The 26509-nt window shown below is 37.5% G+C and overlaps 1 protein-coding gene across 1 annotated transcript in view; it reads right to left on the bottom strand.

Moving 5' to 3' along the window:
* Nucleotides 1-81: 81 nt before the first annotated feature.
* Nucleotides 82-26509, bottom strand: part of LOC126416607 (low-density lipoprotein receptor-related protein 1) — a 772143-nt gene continuing 745715 nt past the window's right edge. Inside the window, exons 73-76 of the mRNA XM_050084360.1 lie at nt 21426-21659; nt 15859-16038; nt 9076-9202; nt 82-2283 (exon numbers count right to left, since the gene is read on the bottom strand). Coding sequence (XP_049940317.1) covers nt 2125-2283; nt 9076-9202; nt 15859-16038; nt 21426-21659 — 700 coding nt within the window. The 3' untranslated portion in view covers nt 82-2124. The remainder of the gene's footprint in view (nt 2284-9075; nt 9203-15858; nt 16039-21425; nt 21660-26509) is intronic.

Here is a 26509-nt window from a genome sequence, read left to right as displayed (position 1 = left end):
AATTTACAGTTAACGGAAGAAAGTATCTTAAAAACAAACACCTTCTGTATAATGATAGTAACATTTATATACAAAAATATTTTACATATTACAAAACAATTTATATGAATACAAAATAATTCACAGCACATAAATAGTACACCACTCTACTAAACATAAAAGTCAAAACATTGGTAGGATGAGCAACAACAAAATGTACAGCATCATTTTGTAAGAATGTGTAAAGTTTAAAAATTGTATGTTGTTTGGGAAAATTATACCTATAATAAAATATGGCATAGGATTCACCTTGGTTATGGTCTTCAACATTGAAGACACTACAATGTCAACATCTTCCAAAAGATATGGATTTATGTTTCTCTTGGTGTTTTGTCCTTTGTAGCTCTTTAGTGAGGTAACTATTGTATTAAACATTTCAAAACACACTCCTCATTCACACAGAATTACTTATATCATATAAATTCATATTTTGTTAAAGCAGATATTGTATTGACAGGTCTGTGAAATCAACTCTTCCTTTGACACTGACATGTACAAACTCATTTACATTTTAATACAAACAGGAAGAGTTGTTTTATTCACATACAAAAAGATTGCCTGCTTCAGTGGTGCAGTAGCTAGTGTCACTGCCTACTAAAATCAAGATCTCCGTTTCAATTCTTAGAGATCCCATCAGATTCTTCTGAAAATGAATAGTTTAGGAGAGGGTCTATGCATTTCTTCAGGCTCATAATAAAGCAGCAGTGTCACTTGCCTTGAAACCCACTGAATTAGTAAGAAGCCAATGGGTCTGCACAGGGCCGTGAGTCACATGACATTTCTTTATTACAAAAATAAAAAGCAGTATCTGCATATAAAATTTTTCAGATGTAGTTTTGGTATTTCAATGTAATCAGCAAGATGAATGGAAATTTATATACAATGTAAGTCTGTTATAAGAACTCAAAATATATACAATGTGTTTCAATTCTTAACCTTACATCACTACACACACAACACACACACAGAACATTAACTTCTGATCAAAAAATACATATAGATCAGTGAATCATTGGTAGTGAATCACCTCTCTCTCTCTCTCTCTCTCTCTCTCTCTCTCTCTCTCTCACACACACACACACACACACACACACACACACACACATTCTTCCTGACACTCACTCACTGAGATGCTCATCAAATGCTGATTTTTGCCCAGTCTTTTCATAATAATGCATAGTCAGATAGTTTGGTTTATGCGATATGTAAAAGCTATTAATACATCTTGAAACCTCATACTTGGCCCTATATGTGCAACCATTTTTCACTTGCTCTTAATTAGAGAACATCTCACTTGATTCAAGTAAAATCCCCTGATTATGCATTCAATACTGCTAAAAACAACATGCAAAATGTACTCTCATATACATAATACTTATTTATAAATGTGATTAAAGCTTTATTTGTAACAAAATTGGGTGTTCAGTAAAGCAGAATGACAATATATGTCACTGATATGTTGTTGATATGGCACAGAAATGATGTTGCCTGGTGAACATATAATGGATAGAGTTTTGCACAATGTAAACAGCAGCTTCCATAGTTATGCGAAATGAAGATTATTTCAACAATGTACTTTAAAGTTATTTGTCAGTATTTTTTTGAACTCATTTGTCGAATGCTGTCCTCCATGGAACACTCTAAATAAATTCAAAACACAGAATATTACCTTATAATTTCAATGGAACAGTGAGTTGGTACACATATTTTCACTTCTTGTCTTTCAGTTTCGACAGTGACTTATCCCCTCCTAAGGGACAAGAATTACTGATAATACGGACAGTCAAGGCTGATCAAAAAGAAACAAATAGAAATAATTTTATCTCCTCTTTCTGAGCTACTATCAGAAATTGGAAGAGAACATGTTGATGCCATACATACAACACATATGGGATTCTTATAACTACTGCATGAAAATGAGAGCATCATGACTGGTGGCAAGAGTGCTGAGATGTATTCGGTATACCAAGAGTAGTTAAAGCTAATATTCAACATTTGTCCACTGTGCCAGTTAAGACAAAGTATTATTTTAGGACTTATGCTTTTGGTTTTGGAAATTGAATTTCAGTTAAAAATGTCCACAGCTTATAGCTTTTCTCTGCTTTCAGCTGCTAACAGATGAGAATCCTTGGTGTATTCATCATTATGGAGTAACCCTGTTTTCTCTTCACTTGCAGCAGTGCCTGGTTCTATACCAGTGCTGCTGTACATTGAGTCATATACCGGATTTGCAAAATTGCCAGTCTGTAAAAAAAAAAAAGAGACAAATTTGAAATAAAGAAAATTTACATCAGATGAATGGTTTTGAAAATTTACACTAGATAATAATTAAATGAGAGTAACACACACTACCCCTGCCGAGAGAGAGAGAGAGAGAGAGAGAGAGAGAGAGAGAGAGAGAGAGGTGGTGGTGGCTTGATTAGAGGTCAATTTCACAAGATGCAACTCCCACTCTAGCTTTTTCAGCCACAAATCTGCTCTCTGGGAAGAAAGGAGGAAAAGAGTTACGGTGGAGTAGGAAATAAGAGAAGAGGGTCACTCTCTCATAAACTGTATTAAGAGAGATGTAAGTTTATTTTATCAGTTTTGGTGAAAAAAAATGAAGAACACATTACTTTTATCATCTGATAGCAGTATCAAGCTTTTAATACCTACGGCTATAAGTGGAACACTAATAAAAGAGCAAAAGAACTACAAAAGAAAAGTTTACAAATGAAGAATGGAAAATTATAATGAAGTCTGCTAAGGAAATAAACAGCTTATCTTTATCAATACAGCTTTGGACGGGTTATATTTTATAGAAATGAATAATTATAAATGAGATGCTGTTTCAATAAAAATGCAACAGAGTCAAAGGTTTTTAACAAAACTGACATGGCAAGAAATCTGTTGAATCTACAGTATAACCAGCTTTTATGTTCCCAGAATTAATGTTTTCCTGCTGCTTATGACATTTTTTACCGTTCTTGCCAAATTTCCTATGCCCACAATGTTAATTTGCACCCAATTTTGTGCCAACATATTTATAATTTTCCCACAATTTATGCATTATGAAAAAGTGTTTGTGGAGACAAAATGATGCTGGCATGATGTTAGACATCCAATAGTGTTTATAAAGATTACATGGTTAAGCTTCTTTACACCAGAGTGCTATACTCAGCGGATATCAAACGGTTAATGGGTAACAGTTGGAACAATTCGTGCCGTATCTCCTGCCACTGCCAAGCTCTATTTGGCACCATGGCTGATGGAAGTAACTAGATTCATTTGAATAAAGATATTATGACCAATCACAACCATTTCCAAACTGTCTCTACTGTGCAAACACATTTTTGTAATGGTTGTGATCACCATGACACCTTTATTGAATCATATTTAGCGTGTTTCAGATTTTGGCCACTCGCAGTGCTAGCTGACACCGTCATTCACTTTTGCATTGCTCAAATGTTTGTACTGTATAGTATAAACATAGTGCCGGTTAAGTAATGTTTTCATGCTGACCAAAACGTGTTTCGAGAATTTGTTGTCAAGTGCAGTATTTATGTATGATTTTTTTTTGCAATTTTACATAGACAAGGTGGGCGATAGTTTGTGTGTGTGTGGTTTTCTACATAAGTGAGGAGGCACAGTACCTGATAACCTCAAAAAGAAGACTATAGGAGAGACGCAGAACAACACATGCAAATGCAATACAAAATACTTGTCTACAATATTTGCACTTGATAGTAAGAAAAAATTCTCGAAATACGCCATGCAAAGGATGAAAAACTACATAACTAGTGCAGTATTTCATTATTTAAATGACAAAAGACAGCTACAGGCTTTCAAAAACATTGATTATAACATATGAAATTGAGTCAAACGTTCCTACTTTCCAGACAGTTATCAATTCTAGTTACATCAGCAGTTTTTATTAGATAATAAACCTTTATTAGGTAATAAATAAGTCCCTGACAAGTCTTTTGATGCATGTTATGTATGTATATCACACATAAAGTGCAAAACTGCAAGGGGGTATCCTACACATAACTTCTACAGCTTAAAACATTATTTCCCACATTTTACATTTTCCCGCAGTTTACACCATTTTTTTGAAGCCCCTTGAAAAGTGGAAAGGCGGGATTTCACTGTATTAATCATATTGAAAGAAATGCACGTGTCACAGAAACTGACAATGGCCAAGAGAATGGTGTGCTGACTACATGGCCCTCTATATTTGCATCTGGTGACTCCATGCGATGCAGATGTCACAATGATCAATTGGCTCCTTTGGGCCTTCCAGGGCCTCAGTTTAGTTTAATTTAGAAAGAGCTGTAAAAGGGTCCAATAATCCATATATATTATAAAAATGTACATACATAAGTCTGTGTTTTCCACATCTCCTAAATCACTGGACCGATTTTCAACCAAATTTGGTACACATATCACTTATTGTCCTGAAAGAATTGCTGTGGGGTAACAACCACCTTCCTATCAAATGGGTGGTGGTGAAAAAGCAGTGTAGCCCACAACACACTTCATTCATCCATCCATCCAATATTTCAGAATGAAAGAAAAAAAGTTTATCACACACTCCTTTTTCCTGTTCATGCAGTAAAACTGCGGCATTAAGCATGACACTTTTACTTACTATGTCTTTACTACCAACTTTATTTGTCACACACTTTGCAGACAGTATCCACATACATGACTGAATCTATCTACAAACATATGTCAATGTACAGCATATAGTTCAGTTGATATGACATCATAAACATTGAGCTACGTGAAAATCAAACCACAGGGCAAATTTCAATAGGGATACAAGTGAAATTTGTGTACAAATATGTGTGAAATATGTTAAATATATGTGAAATATATTTGACATTGTGTACACTGTCGAGGGCATGGATAAAAAGCTCATCCTGAACCCCTGTAACAGTTTCAACCACATTTGGTACACATATTAGCTATGATCTGTAAATCAATACTGTGGGGGTAAGAACCACCAGCTTCTTATTGTGGTGGGGTGGTAACATGGAGAGAGAAGGGTGGGGGGAGGAGACAAACAAACAGAGAGGGGGAAGGACGTGATAAGATGGCTCTGAGCACTATGGGACTTAAAGGACGTGATAAGAGAGAGAGAGAGAGAGAGAGAGTGGGGAGTGGGAAATGGACAGAGAGAGATGGGAGGAGGAGATGGACAGAGAAAGGAAAGAGGAGAAGACAAACAGAGAGAGGAGGCAGGAGAAGCTGAACAGTGAGAGAGGAGAGGAGATGCAAAGAGAGAGAGGGCAGGAGTAGGTGGACAGAGAAAGTCGGAGGAGGAGGAGATGGAGAGAGAGAGAGAGAGAGAGAGAGAGAGAGAGAGAGAGAGAGAGAGAGAGAGGGGGGGGGGGGGGGGGAAGGAGTAGATGGACTGTAGGAAGACTGGAATAAATATATATGGCCAGGTGCTCAGCTAGTACGTATATAAAATTCAGACATTTTGGACTAAGGAAAGGGGGAAACTGCTACAACTGATGTGGGAGCAATGTTGTAAAATATGTGGTGGAAAGCAATGGTGGAACACAAAAAGGTTGAAGGAAAGGCAGGAAAAAACACCATAAATAAAATACCTTTAAAGGAACTGAATAATACTTAAGATAAGTCAAAGAAGAATCAGCGTAGATAACACCAAGTCCTGGAATATGAAGCTCTGATTTAAAAGACTTTTCTTTGTTTCAGTGACGTGTTTTGGAGGAACATGTAGAATTATGGTAGACAGGAATTTTGGCCTGTTTGTACCATGCTGTCACTCATAAAAATATGTATGAGAAATTGTGCTATTAACAAGCATATACATCTTCTGATTCTAATTATAAAATGTTAAAATAAGGACAGATAATTATTGATCTCTCTTATAGCAGCATCATAGCTTGCAAGACAGGGGGTGAACCAGATCCAGATCGAAGTGATGTGGTAGATTAATGAATGTTGGCCCGGTACACCAGCCAGCCTGAGAGTGGTTTCTAGGCAGTTTTCCACATTCACAGTGGTCTCCAATCCTCACCTCAGAAAATAAGATATATAAACAATTAAAATACGATAACAGAGAGAGGGAGAGAGAGAACACGGTTTCCATCGCTTAGGTTAACTGACAGTTGTGGCGACAGGGAGAGCTCCCAGCCACAACATAAAATAAAATAAATTTGCCAAATAATGAAAACAGAAGACCACATATGACAGGATAAATCCTAGGAAATGAAGAGTACAGGCAATAGTTAACATCAAGATTGAAAAGCAGCAAAATGGCTTCTGAAAATTCATGTTGAATATTGACAAGGCCTATACAACAACAAATAATAGATAAATAACAAGGATATAGCTTAAAAGTAGTGCTTTAAGTACATCAGTTCTTGATTTTGAAGCTACAGAGGCAGTAGGTGCCAACCACACATGTATGTGAATCATGTTTATTTACGTTCCACCTACAGTTTGGTCAACGTACCTTCATCAAATTATAAAACCAACTAATATAGTTTACAATAGCATGGACACACTTAATAATGGAAGACCACCTATTTGCCAATGTGAACTCCTGAGAACTCATCAGAGTGAATTTGAAAATTTCAGCAAATGAGAAATTGGTTAAACAATTAACCAAAACATAAAAAAGTGCCTAATTATGGTATGGTTACAGTGATGAAGAAAGGCAGACTAAGAATGTTTGAAGCCAAGGTATGGGGTGGATGGACAGGGTAGAAAAGAAAAATGGAAGAGAGGAGGAAAAATTGAGAGAGGAGATTGGAAAGATTGTACAAATTTGGGACTAATAGATTTTCAAACCAAAGGCTTCACAGGGCCATAAAATGTATGAGGGACATTTTTTTATGGACATTTCAAAAGTCAGTTTTGTAATTGTTTCTGTAGGAGAAGGTGGTAAACTAGATGTCATGAACAAATGCCCTATGAATCCACATCCACTGCTGGTTCAACAAAATAAGAGGTGCCAGTGAAGGAGGACTGGCACATGTCCAGAGTGCCGAAGAAGAAGAGTAGCAGGAGACTGGCATGCCCAAGGCTATTCAAGCACATGTCACAATGGCAGACAGACATGTGCTAACAATGACATTTTGAAAAAATAGGACTTCTGCTGGATGTTCGGGTCATTCTCACATGATATTTTGATGGCATAACTCACTGTCTTCTTCAGGTGCTACATGTGAATGGTACTTACGCAGATTGAGTCCAGTATTTAGGCCTGTAAAGTGCTGAGCATAAGCCTGAAGAATTACATGTACTAATAATGTGATAACCAATGGTAGTGCGTGCTGTTATCCAGTATGAATGGGCTAGAGTGGAACTAATGTGACCATCATACATAAACGACTACAAACTGTGCACGGTGAAGAGGTCATGTCTCGCCAAATGGTTGGTCGCTGTTGTTGCACATTCAGAGAAGGAAGTTGTTGAGGATGAAAAATGAAGTTGGCGTCCCTCCACATCCATAACTGAAAACAACACTGCTACAATACAGGACATTGCTTTAGAGGACCGGTACATAATAGGTCAGACGTGGTATCCACACTGCATATTGGCCATGCTCAGGCCCATCGCATGCTCCATGGTAAGATGAATCCTGAGAAACCTGACCCCGGATTACAAGAGTGCAAGAATTAGAATCAGCATCAAACACTTGATGCAGTATGCGTGAGAGGAAAATGAGTTCCTTTTCAGAATAATCACAAGTGATGAGACATGGGTGCAGCACTATTCCCAGAATCCAAGTCCGCCTCAATAATGTGGGAGTATCCCAGTTCATCAGTGAGGGAAAAACACTAAGTGTCGGCCTTTGCAGGAAATGTTATGGTCACAATGTTCAGGGATGTGGAAGGTGTGATTTTCCTTTATTTCCTCCAGCAAGGGACCATCAATAAGGCATCCTACTATGACAATCACACCAATCTTAGGTCCACCATTTGAAGAAAGAGACAAGGGCTCTTGAGTGAAGGTGTTGTGCTCTTGGACAACAAGACAAAACCACACACTGCAAGGCTCACACAAGATAAGATTTATCGCTTTGGATGGGAGAGTTTGGGTGACCTGGCCCACAGCCCCAATCATGTCCCATTGGACTTTCACTTGTTCCCTGCATTGAAAGCTGTGCAATTGGGATGTCAATTCCACACTAATGCAGAGGTGGAGCAAGCTGTGTGACAATTCTTTGCATTGTAGAGCACTAAAGTTTTACCAGAGTGGTTTCTTCCATCTGATTGCATGCTGTTACAAATGTCTTAATGTCAGTGGTGAATGTATCAAAAAATAGTGCAAGGTGTATAGCTCATGATGCCATTGTGTATATGTTTTTGGCAATAAAGCTTCCATGCGAAAAACAATGACAAAACTTACTTTTGGAACATTCTTTGTACTTGGAGGAAAAGTATCTATTGACCTATTCAGTTAATAGGAACTTTTTATTTATCTATTATGGGTTGGTGTGGGGGATGTCCTTGTGGAAAGAGTCACAAAGTATTTTTAAACTGTGTTGTGTTGAGCAGTATGTTCCCAACTTAGTTGACTAAGATTGCTGGTCAGCAGAGTTTGCAATTTTGATTCATACTATTGGCACCTATTTGGTGAATGAGTTACACAGAATACTGCATTATAACAGCAGCAGAGTTCATAGGCAATATGGCTGCTTTCACAGATGACTCCATTTGTGGTCCAGAATAAATTACCTAAAACAGGTATAAGGTAGAGGAAGGTGGATACTTGGTATAGTTCCTACACCTGAGTCGCATACAGGATTATCATCTGTGGGATATCAAGTAAGAGAAGCATAATGAATTGATCACAATAATACACAGATTACATGAATGGCAGAACATAACTTTGATATCCTGTGTTTGAAAACTATAGTCTGAATTTGAAGTTAGCAAGCAGTATCATTAGCTTTATTATGTGACTGCCACACACACAGCACTTCACATTGAAGGTGTGTAGCAGTTTTTCCTTGTAATTACTGTGATATACTTCTTTTTCTCTTAAATAATTTATAATGGTAAAACTGCTTACCTTATCTGCATCAAGTGTAAAACTCCTATCCAGAACATCTCCTTCATCTTCAGCATCTTCACGCAAGTACATAGGATTACTTATTTCCACATTCTCCTGCATCCTAGTGTGCATGAATGGCTTTCCGCTACGAATAACAGAAATCATAATCATTATTTGTATGTTTCATTATTAGTTAAAGATGAGATTACTTAAAAGAGTACGTTAATTTCAGTGCTGCTAAAATAAGACAATAAATATTTATCATTTATCATAGTACATCAGTGAGCAGTCTGTTCATTCTAATTTGCCATATCCATGCAAAGATGGAGAGGAGAAGTATCTAATTATTAGTAAGAGTTATAAATCATGGCCTCACTTGCAGTAAAAACACTGTCATCTGTCAGCAACTGGGAACCTAACACAAACCATGTAAAATGAGACTATAACAGGAGATAAGTTAACTAGTGAGTAAATTAAAATGTATGCAGTGGGAAATACCAACCTAACAGCAGTAACACAGGTGACTAAACCCTCATAAATCAAAACACAATTACAAGAAATATATATTGTGTACCACTGACTACCAAACTGATGTGGGCCTGTAATGGTATAGTTTTCTTTTGATACATCCACAGGTGTCATTGAATGCTGTGTTGGAGGGGCATGTGGCCAGCATACTGTATTTACTCGAATCTAAGCCGCACTCGAATCTTAGCCGCACCTGAAAAATGAGACTTGAAATCAAGGGAAAAAAAAATTCCCAAATCTAAGCCGCACCTGAAATTTGAGACTTGAAATTCAAGGGGAGAGAAAAGTTTTAGACCGCACCTCCAAATGGAAACAAAGTTGGTCCACTGCAATATGAGACACAATTTAGGTCGAATGAATGATGATACAGCTACAGTAGTTTGGTTCGAGTCATAAGCTTAGCAGTTAGGCATTGCTATGCACCAGGCGCTCCGTTCGTATTTATACGGCTACCCTTCCGTTTTCACGAGCTCCGTCTGGTTTGAAGTGATTCCTTATTTTTCTTTGATCTGATAAGTGCCGTTCTCTTTGGTATAGGTTTTTACGTCACTCTAAGCTGAAAATGCATTATTGTACTGTGTCATGCATTGTTTGTCGCATTCTGATAATGAGTGTTTACGGCCTGTCGCCACTCATGGCATGGCTTGCTTTTATGCGCGTTACCGCAGCTTACAATAAAAAAAAAGAGAGGAACTGTCTCATTAGTGAAACAATGGCAAGAGAATGCTATTTGTTGTTACTTACACTGCTGCTTTCTTTGATAATGACAAACAAGAACTAAATAACAGACTGCATATGATAGAAGATGTTCTAAACGAGAGTTTAGCAAAAACTTTTCTCCGTTTGAAAATCTTTGCAGACGCCTCTTTAGTACATTACATTCTGCACATAAATTAGAGTCATCTTAGATTTAAAAATCTAGTCAGTTGCCGTGCTTCATTTCTGACTGTATCACTATTCGGCATAAGAATAATATGAATATAAACATGACATGATATGTATATTCTTCCATGTTTGCTGTTGTCTCACTCTAGTTTCGTAGTTTATTAGGCCGACAGGATTTAAATGAGATAGCAGCAAACACAAAAGAATACATGGCAAAATGTTTACACTCATATTATTCTTATGGTGAAGAGAATACTGCATGTGATTCACAATTCATAAAAGTTCCTATTAGCAACCACCTCTTGTCACAGGTAGGAAAAAATTCAGAACGTAGAGTTAGCCATATTGACAGACAAACATCCCACACAGTCTTTCCAGTCGGATTTTCGTAGTATACTGAAAGGCTGCTACATTCGAAGATGAACAATACGGAATTTGTATTTACTTCATTGGATAATGTATGAAAATGCAGTGGTCGAAACTCGGGGCGGAGAAAATACCTCGTCTTCCACTTTTTTTAAAAAAAATTTATTTACTGACGCAGAGGGTTTTGGTGCCAGTATTTACCTTTGTGCCTGTAAAGCATGCCTGTGTGACGCTACATATATTCGACGGCAGATGTCACTTGTGGCGGTACCTACCAACATTTTTCAGAACTTCCGCTTACTCTGCACTCAATTCTAAGCCGCAGGCGGTTTTTTGGATTACAAAAACTGGAAAAAAGTGAGGCTTAGATTCGAGTAAATACGGTACTGCTCTTCTGGCCCTATGTCAGTTTACAAGACTGGAACCGCTTCTCCTCAATCAAGTAGCTTCTCAGTTTACCTCACAAGGGCTGAGTGCACCCAACCGCTGTGGCAAGACCGTTGGTTTTTGCAGTAATGTAGTCATATGTATTAATGACACAGTGTGGTTCCAATTTAAAAGATTTTCGTGTGCTTCAGATTCTAATTCTCATTAATATCATTCATTCGCAGTCTGCAATGCATCCTGTTCTATTCATAAATTGCTGATTATCTTCACAAGAAGCTTCGGCCTACTATTTCATACTTTACAGTTTTTTTACATAATAATTTTATTTGTCAATATTAAATTATATTTTTTGTGTCTTTTAACAATGGTATCTATGAAACAGTACACCATCTATATGAGTTGGGCAGTTCACAATTGTTGAATATTTCTGTTATCAAATTCTGAAGAGATTATCTACACAATGGTGCAATGCCAGACTGATTTTATATTGCTGCTGTCCTCCCTTTTCAATCTCTAATGATCTCACTGTCAACAACATGTTGAATATTAACCTTCATTCTGTTTACTATTTCCTTCTTTTGGCTCCTTACACTTCTTGCTGGTAGCATTACCAAAGCAATGACATCACTTTTGTTGGTTACAACAAAATTAAGTTCCTTTTAAGTCCCCATTAATATAAACAAACGTTTGAAGACAAAATCACCTTTGGTTTCGAATTGAGTGGTACAAGCAACAACAATTGTGATTCTGATACTTACTGGGAACCATATTTCAGCAAGTGTCTTGCCTACATATGCATGAATGAAATTTGTTCCCGATCCTCAAAAAATATTTATGATATATATATGCAGCAGTTCTTTCTCTGGTTATTGGCGATCAAGCTTCAAGCTTTCTATCAGCAAGAAAGTTGCAAGAAAGTAATCTGGACTTTGCTTCAGCTGAAGCTTTGCTCTTTCTCCATCAACAGATTGTGTAGCCACTGGGATACAAACCACCGCCAATAAGCAATAGATTGACATTGTTACAATTCATATCACAAAAGCAATTAAACCAATGTTGAATATTCTACAGTGCCCACAAAATCATCAGAGCGTTTATTTATAAAATAGTTTTTTGTACCTCTGTTTTGGCTTAAAATGACTTGAAAATAAATGTGGGATACTTTTGTGATCCCGAATGGCTGAAATATGCTGAAGTTAAGCCACTGTTTAAGAAGGGAGATAAAGAAATAGCATCAAATTTCCGTCCAATTTCACTGTTGCCAGCATTCTCAAAAATTTTCGAAAAAGTAATGTACAGTCGTCTTTATAACCATCTTATCTCAAATAACATACTGTCAAAGTCACAGTTTGGATTTCTAAAAGGTTCTGATATTGAGAAGGCTATCTACACTTACAGTGAAAATGTACTTAATTCATTAGACAAAAAATTGCAGGCAACTGGTATATTTTGTGATCTGTCAAAGGCATTTGACTGTGTAAATCACAATATCCTTTTAAGTAAACTAGAATATTATAGTGTAACAGGAAATGCTGCAAAATGGTTCAAATCTTATATCTCTGGCAGGAAACAAAGGGTGTTATTAGGAAAGAGACATGTATCAAGCTATCAGGCATCATCCAACTGGGAACTAATTACATGTGGGGTCCCACAAGGTTCCATTTTGGGGCCCTTACTTTTTCTTGTGTATATCAATGACCTTTCATCAGTAACATTACCAGATGCCAAGTTTGTTTTGTTTGCTGATGATACAAACATTGCAATAAATAGCAAATCAAGTGTAGTCTTAGAAAAATCAGCCAATAAAATATTTGTAGACATTAATCACTGGTTCCTAGCCAATTCTTTGTCACTAAACTTTGAAAAAACACACTACATGCAGTTCAGAACTTGTAAGGGGTGTCCCAAGAGTATATGTCTAACATATGATGACAAGAAGATAGAAGAAGTGGACGGTGTTAAATTCTTGGGATTACAGCTTGATAATAAATTCAACTGGGAGGAGCACACCACAGAACTGCTGAAGCGTCTTAACAAATCTCTGTTTGCAATGCGAATTTTGTCAGACATAGGGGATATAAAAATGAAAAAGCTGGCATACTATGCTTACTTTCATTCCATAATGTCATATGGGATTATTTTCTGGGGTAATTCATCAAGCCAAGCTAAAGTTTTCCGGGCACAAAAACGTGCAGTAAGAATTATATGTGGTGTGAACTCAAGAACATCCTGCAGAAGCCTGTTTAGGGAACTAGGGATACTAACTACAGCTTCCCAATATATTTATTCCTTAATGAAATTTGTCATTAAAAATATATCACTTTTTCAAACCAACAGCTCAATTCATGGAATCAATACTAGAAATAAGAATAATCTTCACAAGGATTTAAAGTCACTTAGTCTTGTACAAAAAGGTGTGCATTATTCAGGAACACACATTTTCAATAACTTGCCAGCAGCCATAAAAAGCTTAACAACCAATGAAATTCAGTTTAAGAGAAGCCTAAAGGATTTATTGGTGGCCAACTCCTTCTACTCCATTGATGAATTTCTGAGGAAAACCAACTGATTTGTATATAAGTACAACATAACTTCTGCACAATTTCAGTGCAGTAATGTGTTCACTGAAAATTTGTGTGTGTGTGTGTGTGTGTAAGTATAATCTAACTTCTGCACCATTTCAGTGCAGTAATGTGTTCATTGTAAATAAGTATTACAGTAGTTGTATTACATGTTTCTTACCTTATAAATAAATATAAAACTTTTTTATTTTAAATTCAGTGCAATAGTATTTGTAAAATGACTCTTAGTGTTCATTAAAAAATGACGATCATTCCACTTGGGACCTGTGGAATGGTACATTAGCTTATTTGTTTTAGTTTAAATATTTGTCATGTATTGTTGTTTTTCTGACATGTTCCACATCCTGGAGGACCTCCTCACTACGGATCAATTGGAATGAAAGTAAATCTAATCTAATCTAATCTAATCTAATCCCTGGAACACTCTTTCCAACCAACCACACCGTTGCTTCTTTACAGTGGACACATAATATTCGATTTTTCATTGGATTTTAGAAGCATATTATTTACTCTAGGTAATTTATACTTGTTTTTAGTGATATCTTTAAAGTGAATGGTGATCTCGATATTTTTGATGGTAATAAATAGCTTCAATTATCTACCGTTGAACTTGATGTCAAAATTTTACTGTTTTACAAAACAAGTTTTTCTTAGGAAGGCAGAAAAAATATATGTAAATAATTCCTACATTTCAAATTTTTACAGGCTCTAAAGCCTCTCTCCGTATATATCTATTGACATCTATTTCGGCTGAGGCCTTTTGCTGTGGCTGACTGGATTGCCTCGAGATGAAATATCTAAAGCGCCTCAGAAATTAACCATTAATACCCTCTGGAATCATTACACCAAACTCCCCTTCAGTTATGAATGACTGAGGGAGATAGTTTGACACTTTTTACTGTCTTTTAATTTTTATATATTTTTATTAAGTTTGGCTTTTAATTTTTATGTAAGGTTATTTCTTCTCCTTGATCATTTAACAACTTGTGTAGAAATTTATTTCAGTTTATCTCATGTAGCTAACATTTTGTTAAAGTCTTACGCCATACTGATAATGAAACCATCACAGGTCAAGCAACAGTTCAGTTGAAAACTGAAAAATTATTTGAAACCTAAAACAAATGAGACTGATTTGAACCTTGCACCTCCTAGATATGAGTAGAATATATCTATGCTACTGTGACACCTTCATTTATGATAAGGCAGAGCATGCAACTTGATGTTTCATTTGTTTGTAAATTAAGCAGCATCATTTCAATAGTGGAATAGTTTAGTTAAAGGTATGATGTTTTAACAACTGAACTGCATCTTTATATTAAATAATTCACTGTTTAGGATAACTGGGCTTTCTAGATACTATTCTTTGCAAACACCTGATATTTCACTGTTTTACAACAATACAGTTCAACAAAAATTACAAATTAATTTCTGCTTCATATTTGGGTGAACATTTTAATTCAACACCAAAGTCCTATATTCTCCAAGAGAAGAAGCTCGTACAGCTGTCACAACGAGACACATAATCCTAACTTAAATGTTATAGAGACTGTGAACAAAGTATATGGTGCAAATTTATAAAATATCGACAGCTAAACTAGACTTCTCAGCTAGCTTTGATGTTACAAATAAGAATTACTAAATGTATCAGAAATGCAGCATTAAAATGTATAATATTTTCCTTTGTTTCATGCAAATGATGGGCTGCAAAGTTTTGAACACAATAGTTTCATTTCCAAATACAACAAATTTGTTTATGCCAAGGTACAATATGTTATGACAGGAAATTTGAAGCCCAAAAGTGTAAGGCAATTAAAATAAATAATAAAATTCGCTACATGAAAGAGTAGTAATTGCAGCATTTTTTGAACATTTAAAAAAAAAAAAAAACCCTTACACACACACACACACACACACACACACACACACACACACAGAATCTAAATTAGTAATATTTTTATAAAAAATTAATTTATTACTAATATACATTGTAATATCTTTTGGACAAAACCTCTTAAAATGCCAAAAGCTCTACAGCACAGAAATCTTCACTTACCCACGTCGTCCTCGGAAAACAAAAAATGCAGCTGCGGCAGCAATTAATACCAACAGTGTCACTACAACAATCACAATCACAATAATAACAGGCTGCCTATTGTCCTCTGCCTTGCCTGGTGTGGCTGTACCTAAGCTGACTGGCCTCTCACAACGTGCACCTCCAAATTCTGGTGGGCACCTGCAAAATTTTAATTGCTCTGGATATAAATGCTGTACGATAACATATTAGCAGCATACATGTAGTTTTAAAAGGTGAAAGAGAACTAAATTTGCCACTATCAAAATGCAATCCTAGAAAACGGAGTGCTGAGATTACTACAAATATGTAAGGTATCCATCTAGCATATTTCCCTGTGTCTACTCTTTGAATGAGTATTTAACACAGGATGTGTGATTTACAACAGTTGCTAGTAGAGGTAGTGCTTGAAGCTTGCATGGATTTATTACATGCAGTAAGAATAGTGAACCTGCTACAACTCAAAAGAGAAATGATGATGTATTAATGTACCAAAACTTGGCAACAAGCAAGTTACTGGCAATGCTGCCTAGGAAAAGGATAAGTAATGACAATAGTACACCAACAAATGTTAAAGCAGGATGGACAGGATCAGAAGATGACAGTGTGGAAGAAGAGTATAGGTGAAAGAAGCTGTTTAAGTTGACCAAGCTCAACAACATGTACTACAACTGAACGGTTGAGCTTACAACAAGCAACATGCCCATACACTAAGATCATGGAAGTCACATAGCAGAGGCAAAAAATGCTTGCATGCTTGTGTGTGATAGGTCATCCAGCTTCATGCCCACTGTCACAGGAACTTGTACATTAATAGCAAAAATAATTTGCTGCACCTAACAACAATTTAAAATCAGAGATGGAATAACAATAATACAAAATGGATAGTTTCTTACTCCCCACACACAGTAGACACTGTGTGGCAGACAGGCAGTGTGTGTGTGTGTGTGTGTGTGTGTGTGTGTGTGTGTGTGTGTCTTCATTTGAAGGGAAACCGTGTCTGATACTTTATAATATCGAACAGTCTTCTTTTGATGAGTCTGTCTGCCACTCAATGCCTCCTCTACATGGTGACTAGCAATCTACCCTATTTCACATTGTTGTAATCTATAGATAATTCCAATAACAACCAACAAGAATAGATTAGCACTAGTTGTAATTTGCTGTGAGTGTTCTTCACAGAACTAACCTGCAATGGGTGCTTCTGCCCATTAATATGCACACTGGAGAAGAAAACTGGCCTCCCCCAGGAAACAACATGCCAATACAGTGTTATACAGCCTCCTATGCTTAATAAGGCCTGAATTCGGTGAGGAAGGGAGACTAAGGCCAATCATTGATGATGAGGTCCTAATAAGACAGCGAATTGCAGGAATTTAGATTACTACATTTCACCTGCTGTTCCAAATAGTCCCTCATATTGTCTAGGGGACAATTTGAGCTGTGATAAGCTGCCCAAGTTTTCGTCAGACCAGGAACGTAGTAGTGTGCAGTTCTTTGAACACATCTGATGTCACATTGGAAGACAGTGCAACCCTCTGTTTCCCTATTTATATAAGGGTTATCCAGATAGTAATAGACATTTTGGTCTGTCATGGCGGTGGGCAGAGCTGTGGCCACCATCTCGGCACCATAAAGTTTCTCCACTCAGTACGCATCTAGCGGTGGTAGTGTGTAGTCTGTGGCTCTGCTACTTTGCTTTGTGTGACATGTTAAAACCTACGCTGCAACAGAAAATCCCGCCACTTGTGAGGTGCGTTCTGTGATTAGGTTTTTGTTGGCAAAAACTGCAAAAAAATTGAAATTTCTCATGACCTTTTGTCATGATAAATGTACGGTGTGTGTACAGAGATGGAATAATGAGTGAAAGCCAATGGTGCATTGGTTTTAAACATTGCTGTACCAATGTTCATGATGACTGCAGTGGTAGGTCTAACTTTGAGACTGACAATCTGGTGATGAAAATCAATGACAAAATTCATGAAAATCATCCTTTCATGATTATGGAGCTTTTGCAATATTTTCCCCAAATTTCACATAGTTTGATGCATGAAACTGAGGTTACTTGGTTACCACAAATTTTGTGCTAGGTGGGTTCCCTAAATGCTAAAGGAAGACCACAAAAAATGGAGACTGGCTGCAGCACTGACCTTCCTCACAGATTACAAGAAAAATGCTAATGAAGTTATCAATTGTATCATAACTGGGAATGAGACTTGGTTGAATCATGTCAATTGTCAAACAAAAAGGCAAATGACAGAATGGAGGCACACAAATTCTCCCAAGAAACCAAGGAAGTGTTTGCAAACACTGTCAGCAGAAAGATCATGGCTGCCATGTTTTGGGACTTTTAGGCAGTGATTCTTGTTGATTTCCTGGAATGTGGTACAACAATTAACTCAGAGGGGTACTGTCAGCCACTGACGACATTAACATGGGTGGTACAAAATAAGCATTGAGGAAAACTTAGCACAAAAGGTTTGTTTTTTCGTGACAACACACGTCCATACACTACCAACCGTATCGCGAGAGCTCATATGGGGTTTTGAATGGGAAGTGTTTGATCGTCCACCGTACAGCCTGGATTTGACATGGTGCAACTATCATATCTTCTCAGCAATGAAGACATGGCTTGCTAAACAACACTTTGACACTGAAGCCTAACTGTATGCCAGTATAAACCAGTGGTTGCAGTCACAGGTGGCAGATTTCTTCAGATTGAAAAACTTGTGCCGTGTTATGATATTGAATGGCTCACATTTGAATGGCGTTTATGTATAAAAATAGCTGAGAGCGTACCTTTAGAAAGTATATAACAAAATGTGGTTTTTCCATACCATTATTTTTTTATTTCAAAACATTCATTACTTTCTGAATAGCCCTCACAGTGCAATGATCAGATGTGGGCATGGAATTTTATTTATTCTTGTATCAGAAGCATACATGTTATACACAATTATGATGATTACTTTTGCCCAAAACTTTGTCAGTTCCAATACATTTCTGTTTCTTGATGAAGTTTATCTTCTGTGCAGGAGGCTGGGAACAGACAGCACTGAAGCATATGATAAATAGTCTGGTCTTCTCCACATTCACACTGAATATCATCTTGATCAGTGTAGCTCCATCTTGCCAAATTAACCTCTGATCCACCAACTCCAGATCTCATGCATATTCAGGGACTTCCAACTGTCCATACAGGAAGTTCCTGCTATTGGGTGTTACGGATTGGTCATTTGTGTATTGGATGGTTAACAGAGAGGAGAGGGCACACTTCATTGCAAAATGAACCTAACCATGTTGCTTAATATACAAATGTGTCTATTTCAAGAATATTGGAGTTACTCAAATTCAAGTGGAAAATGTATTCCACTTTTGCACGAAAGTTTGCCACTGCCGTATTGCTCCTGTAAATTAATCTTTAAGATCATGGCTGTCCACAGTAGCATTTTCCAGCTTACGTGTTGTTCACTGAAGAGGCCACATTCACTAGGGATGGCATATTCAGTCAGCACAATGAGCATTTGTGGGCACCATAAAATCTGCACTGTGTGCAGCACCACATGGCACATTGCTTCACAGTCAATGCGTGGGCAGTTTTGGTTGACGACTGCTTAGTCAGGCCATAGCTTGGCCTCCATGAAAAGTCAAATGTCTCTGGCACAGCAAATGGTTCCAGCATGATGAGACGCCTGCTGATTTTGGACTGTCTGTTCGTAGGCATTTATTGTTTGGGCATGGTGGCTCATAAACTCATCAGACTTAACGAACCTTGAGTTATTTCTGTGGGGAGTCATGAAGCCTCTAATGTATCACAATCCTGTGGAGTCTGAAATGGATCCCACCACAAGAATCATCTATGCAACTGCTACAATAAAAGAAAATTCCAGAATGTTCGAACATGTCCGGCAGTCAGTGCTCCGTCGGTGTCACATACGTGTGGTGTCTGATGGTGCAAACTTCGAGCATCTGTTGTAACACTCTAGCTGTATTATTCATGTTGTACACCATGGGTAATGAGGGGGTCCAATAAATGTTTCGAATGAATAACTCCTTTCTGATCTCTGCTACCACTTAGCTACATCTGCATCTACATCTAGATCTATACTCTGCAAACCATGGTGAGATGCATGGCAGAGGGTACATCCCATTATACCACTTATTATGGTTTCTTTCCTGTTCCATTCACATGTGGAGTGCAGGAAGAATGATTGTTTGAATGCTTCTGTGTGTGCACTAATTATTCTAATCATCCTCACACTCCATATGTTGTTAACAGACTTACTAAGGATAGTTTACATCCATCTTCAAGAGTCCTCCATTTCAGTTCCTTCAGTTTTTCTGCTACACTCTGCACTGGATCAGACAAACCTGAAGCCATTGATGCGGCCCTTCTCTGTATACATTTAGTATCCCCCTTTTAGTCATGTTTGGTATGGGTCCCACACACATGAGCAACATTCTAGAACCGGTCGAACAAGTGATTTGTAAGCAATCTCCTTTGTAGACTGATTGCAGTTCTCCAGCATTCTACCCTGAGGTCTACAACCGGCTTTACCCACAGCTGAACCTATGTGATAATTTCTTTTCATATCCCTTCAAAGTGTTACACACAGGTATTTCTATGGGTTGGCTGATTCCAACAGTGATTCACTGATGTTGTGGTCATGGGATACTACTTTTTTCATTTTGTAAAGTGCACAATTTTACATTTCTGAATGTTTGAAGCAAGTTACCAATCTCTGCACACTTTGAAATCTTATCAAGTTGTGAATAAAAATATATGCAGCTTCTTTCATACTACGCCATATATGAAGCTTCAAAGTAACCAGTGTGCTCTTTCAGAGGACTGACTAATATCCCATTTCACATATGTGAGCACTTTCCTTTGTAATGGGATCTATGGAACAAAAAAAAAAAAAAAAAAATAAATAATAAAAAAATAAAATTAAAAAAAAAATAAAAATATATATATATATATATATATATATATATATATATATATATATATATATATATATATGTGCAAATGAAAAGATGACAGGTAAGTAATAGCCTACACACTACTTAAAACAATTTGTTTGATATTTATTTAACAAAACTACGAAAAGAAAAGTTGCCATTCACCATATAACGGAGATGCTGAGTCGCAGATAGGCACAACAAAAAGACTGTCACAAGTAAAGCTTTCGGCCAGTACAGCCTTCATCAAAAATAGACGACAGACACACCACAGTGCTACAGTTGCGAGACTGCAGTCAAGTGTGTGTGAGTTGCATTTGCATTTGCATTTGCATGAGCGTGTGTGTGTGTGTGTGTGTGTGTGTGTGTGTGTGTGTGTTTTGTCTATTGTTGATGAAGACCTTACTGGCCGAAAGCTTTATTTGTGACAGTCTTTTTGTTGTGCCTATCTGCGACTCAGCATCTCTGCTATATGGTGAGTGGCAACTTTCCTTTTCAAATATTGTTACATTCCATCCTGGATTTTCCAGTGTTTGATATTTCTTTATAAATTTGTAATGCCAAGTAACATATTTCTTTGTACTCACAAACATGCATGCTGAACACTGCCGGCCTGAAGATTGCAGGTACCACCATTTAAGCAAAGTCCACGGCACGTAGTTGTTATTTTGATTTCACACCGTAGACCTGTCCATCCAAGTGGACAGATGCATGTTACAGGATGTGTTACCTCTTCTTTCTGACAAGTACCACCATTATGGCAAAATTCACTGCAGGGATCAACTTCACGACAGTCTGCCCCTCTGTAGCCTTCGCGACACCTGAAATGCAGCATTGGTTTATGCAGCAGGAAATCAAAAATGGCGACTGCTAGTATAACTAAAGATACTATAACTTTTTACAGTAGCTGATTTCTGTCTGGGTTCCTTTATACATTCACTTTAGCCTGTGCAACTACAAATGGTATAAATCAGAGTTGTGAAAAGTTTATTGTAACCAAACTGTACAGATTTTGTTTCCAACAGCTGCTGCTCTTTGTTAATGTATACCTTGACCTGTTTCACATCCTTGAAGATGGGATCTACATAACATTATGGAAGAATATTAGGTGTGTGTGTGTGTGTGTGTGTGTGTGTGTGTGTGTTTGAATCCTACATGACAAGAAAGCCCTTGCAAATACTTGTACACTGTAACAGACATACCTTTTTATTTTCCTGTCATGGCTTCTATTTATCTTTTTAAACTTTCTAAGTATAGTGGGAATTAGTCAAGAGTGGTGGCAGGAGGAACAGGAGTTCTGGTCAGGTGCATACATGGGTTATCAATGCAAAGTCCAATAGGGGTAATGCAGGAGTGGGTTTTATAATGAATAAGAAAAAAGGAATGAAGGCAAGCTACTAAGATCAGTATAGCAAAAACATAACCACACCCAAGATAGATATGAAGCCCACATCTACAACAGAAGTATAAGTTAATATGCCAGCTAGCTCCACAGATGATGAAGAGATTGAAGAAATGTATGGTGAGATAAAAGAAATTATTCAGATAATTAAGGGAGATGAAAATTTAATTCTGGTGGTGGGGAAGGGGGGCTAAAATTCAATAGCAGAAATGGGAAGAGAAGGAAAAATTGTAGATGACTATGGATTGGGGGAAAGGATTGAAAGAGGGAGCTGCCTGGTAGAATTTTGCACAGAGCATAATTTAATCATAGCTCACACTTGGTTTAAGGATAATGAAAGAAGGCTGCATACATGGAAGAGACTTAGAAACACTGGAATGTTGCAGATTGGTTACCGTATTTACTTGAATCCAAGCCGCACTCGAATCTAAGCTGCACCTGAAAAATGAGACTCGAAATCAAGGAAAAAAAAAATTTCCCGAATCTAAGCTGCACCTGAAACTTGAGACTCAAAATTCAAGGGGAGAGAAAAGTTTTAGGCAGCACCTCCAAATCGAAACAATGTTGGTCCATTGTAATATGAGACACAATTTAGGTCGAATGAATGACGATACAGCTACAGTAGTTTGGTTCGAGTCGTAAGCTTAGCAGTTAAGGTTTACCAGGTAGCCATTGCTATGCGTCCAGTGCTCCGTCTGTATTTATACGGGTACCCTTCCCTTTTTAACGTGCTTCGTCTGGTTTGAATTGATTGCTTATTTTTCTTTGATCTGATAAGTGCCATTCTCTTCGTTATAGGTGTTTACGACACTATAAGCTGAAAATGCATTACTGTACTGTGTCATGCATTGTTTGTCGTGTTCTGATAATGAATGTTTACAACCTGTGGCCACTTGCAGCATGGCTTGCTTTTCTGCACGCTACCGCAGCTTACAATTAAAAAATAAAAGAGAGAGAGAGGAATCGTCTCATTAGCTAAACAATGGCAAGAGACTGCTATTTGTTGTTACTTAACACTGCTGCTTTCTTTGATAATGATCAACAAGAACCAAATAATAGACTGTGTATGACAGAAGATGTTCTGAATGAGAGTTTAGCGAAAATTTATCTGGCATTTGCCAGGAGCAAGACAGGGAAATTTAGGAAAAACCTAAATCTGGATGGCTGGACAGTTGAGAGACTAAAGAGACATTCATGGGAAAACAGGTTGTAACAAGGCCACTGGGGTAAGAATTATGACAGTCAGCTGTCCTGATCAAGATAACGGAGACTTTTAGTCTGATGTGACGAGCAAGAAGATTGTGAAGATTGTATACAAAGATGATGACAGGAGAAACTATGCTCGCAATCCATATTTGTTTAAAATTAAAGATTTAAACTCTTCATTTTTTTTAGTATTGCATAACATGGAGGGCAAGACAAACTGGCACATGAAGCAAATACTCGCACACAACTAACAGTCAGAAGACACCCACAGACAACACACAGATAAAACTTTAGTTTTAGCTGAGAAAACATTAGTTAACACAGCTATCCTTCTTAACATCAAGCTCAAATTTACCAGTCACCTTATTACATTTCTGGTATTTCTATAGGGGTCCATTAGTGTTTGTTTTGCTTCTGTTGCCTACAGAAGAACAGTAGTAGGAAGATAGCTCTCACAGCGTATGTTGGCTAACATTTCTTCATTCATTTGTTAGCGAATACAAAGAAGCTCCAGTAACAGTAACATGTATCAAAATATTAAAAAAGAAAGTGTTAAAACAGACAGTCATACACAGTGCCTCAGATAAAGATAATATGACAATAAAACATAACATGTTGCCAATATATAATTTACCACAGAATGGGTTGGGTTGTTTGGGGGACAAGACCAAACAGTGAGGTCATCGGATTAGGGAAGGCCGGGGAAGGAAGTCGGCCGTGCCCTTTCAAAGGAACCATCCCGGCAGTTGTCTGGAGCGATTTAGGGAAATCACGGAAAACTTAAATCAGGATGGCCACACGTGGGATTGAACCGTCATCCTCCTGAATTTACCACAGAATGGCATCATCTATATTCAAGACATAAATGACACCAATAAGAAATAATGTACGACCAACATAAATTGCAACTCAGAAGATAAAAATGTATAGATGAAAGAAAAAGAAACTTGTGTTTTGCAAAAGTACATTTTAGTCTAAAAACTGTTTTACTCTACAAATAATGTACAAGGGATGATCAAAGCCTAGGGTTACATGGCTGATATACCTGGAGCTTCATCTGTTACAGGGACATTAGTAATGTGCAGAAATTCTGATGCTTGAGGTTGGCAACTGCGCAGAGTTTTCTCAGCCACCCACTACCTATAGTGTTAGTTGTAGGTAAACACAAAAGGGGACCAATTTGGAAAACTGGTCTCGCAAAGAAATCTACATCCACATATATAGTCTGCAAACGGCTATCAAGTGTATGGCAGAGGGTACATCCTGTTGTTGTACCAGTTAATAGGGTTCTCCCCATTCCATTCAAGTAGAGAGTTGCAGGAAGGATAACTGTTTAAATGCCTCTGGGCATGCTGTAATTAATCGAATCCTGTCCTCATGATTCTTATGGGATAGATATGTAAGGGGTTGTAGAAAATTCCTAGAGTCAGCATTTAAAGCCAAATCTTGAAAGTTTGTAAATATTCTTGCTCAAAATACTTTATGTCATCTTCAAGAGTCTGCCAGTTCAGTTTCTCTGCTCATTTATTCGATTTCTGTGGGTGAAATATGTAACAGCAGTGGAAATTCTCTGGCAGCTGGTAGAGAATTACAAAGAGACTCATATCTTGTAAGCATGTTGCAGAATGACATCTTGAAGATTTTGGCCGGTAGAGAAAATGTCATCAACAAGGATTGCAGTTGTCAATCCAGCATGGCATCAACAGATGTGAACACAGCTCACAGGAGTAGCTGAATGATGGTCCATGTGGATCACATTATGGGATATGATACTAGAATATTGTCTGGAAGCATTTGTGTCATTGTTCACAATCTTCTGCAGTATTGGAAAGTTCGTTCCTGACAGGTTCTAAGAAAACTGTCCACCAACACAAGCAGAAGTACAAGGGGGCAAGTCTGCAAATTTCCAACAGTTCTGCACAGAAGGGCACAGTTTTTCGAACTGCATTGTCACAACTGACAAAACATGGATTTACCACTACACTCCCAGCAGTAATCAGTTGTCAGTAGAGTGAAAACACCCCTCATCTCCAATGACAAACAAGTGTAAGGTGATGCCAGGAAGATGATGGCCTTAACATTTTGGGACAGCACGTATGTCAAACTCATGGAGTTTTTGGAAAGAGGAAAGACAGTGACCAATACTGCAAAACCTTGACACAATTTCATGAAGCAATCAGGAGGAAGTGGACAGGATTTTTCAAGATGACATCATCTTCCTCCATGTCAATGTATGACCTCTTACAACCAAGGAGACCACCACACTGTTGAAACAGCTTCGCTTGGACACCATTGACCACTTTCCCTACAGCCTGGATCTCGCCTCAAGCATCTTTCATTTTTGTCCTTACTTGAACAAGCAACTAGGGGGCCAACGGTTTGCTTCCAATGAGGATGTGAAGCATTTCACAACAACATAGCTGAACACATAAGGACAGGATTTTAACCAGGAGGATATATTCACAACTTATCTCATGATTAAAAAAAGAACTCATTGCTTGTACTATCAGTTGGCTGTACTGGTTGTATGAAATTAAAAATACACGTTTTGCTGCAGGCTTTTAACTTAAGTTTCTAACCACTCCTCATAGTAACAAAATCCACAGTGTGTGTTTATTTTTGTACAGGGGAGCATACATGACAGTCAAAAACAGCCATGCTCATGTGCTGACTTGCAGTTCCAGATAGTTTGAAAAAAATACTTCAATTGACAGGATGACAGTTACAAAACATTTACAATCAGAGGGGTCCCTGTGCAAATTGCTTCTGATAAGTAACAAATAGTTTTAGTTTGTTAAAATCACTTCTTTATAACTGTTTTCAATCTGAACATGCACATGATGACTGGAAGTTGTTGCTTGAACAAAGTTCTTGTTTAACTACACTATCAGTGTTCAGTCACCAGACTATCATAGCTATCAAGGTTTGTATTCACTGAGGACATTTTAAGATGAAACAACTACACAAACCTGATATGCTGGAAAGGGATATGTTGAGATTCACTGGAAGAATACTAAAAAAGTATTATTCATTCAGAATGCTGACAAGCGTGACTTAATGAGA

The sequence above is a fragment of the Schistocerca serialis genome, chromosome 8 (assembly GCF_023864345.2).
Source record: "Schistocerca serialis cubense isolate TAMUIC-IGC-003099 chromosome 8, iqSchSeri2.2, whole genome shotgun sequence".
Lineage (NCBI taxonomy): Eukaryota > Metazoa > Arthropoda > Insecta > Orthoptera > Acrididae > Schistocerca > Schistocerca serialis.
This window is presented reverse-complemented; position numbering and strand designations above follow the sequence as displayed.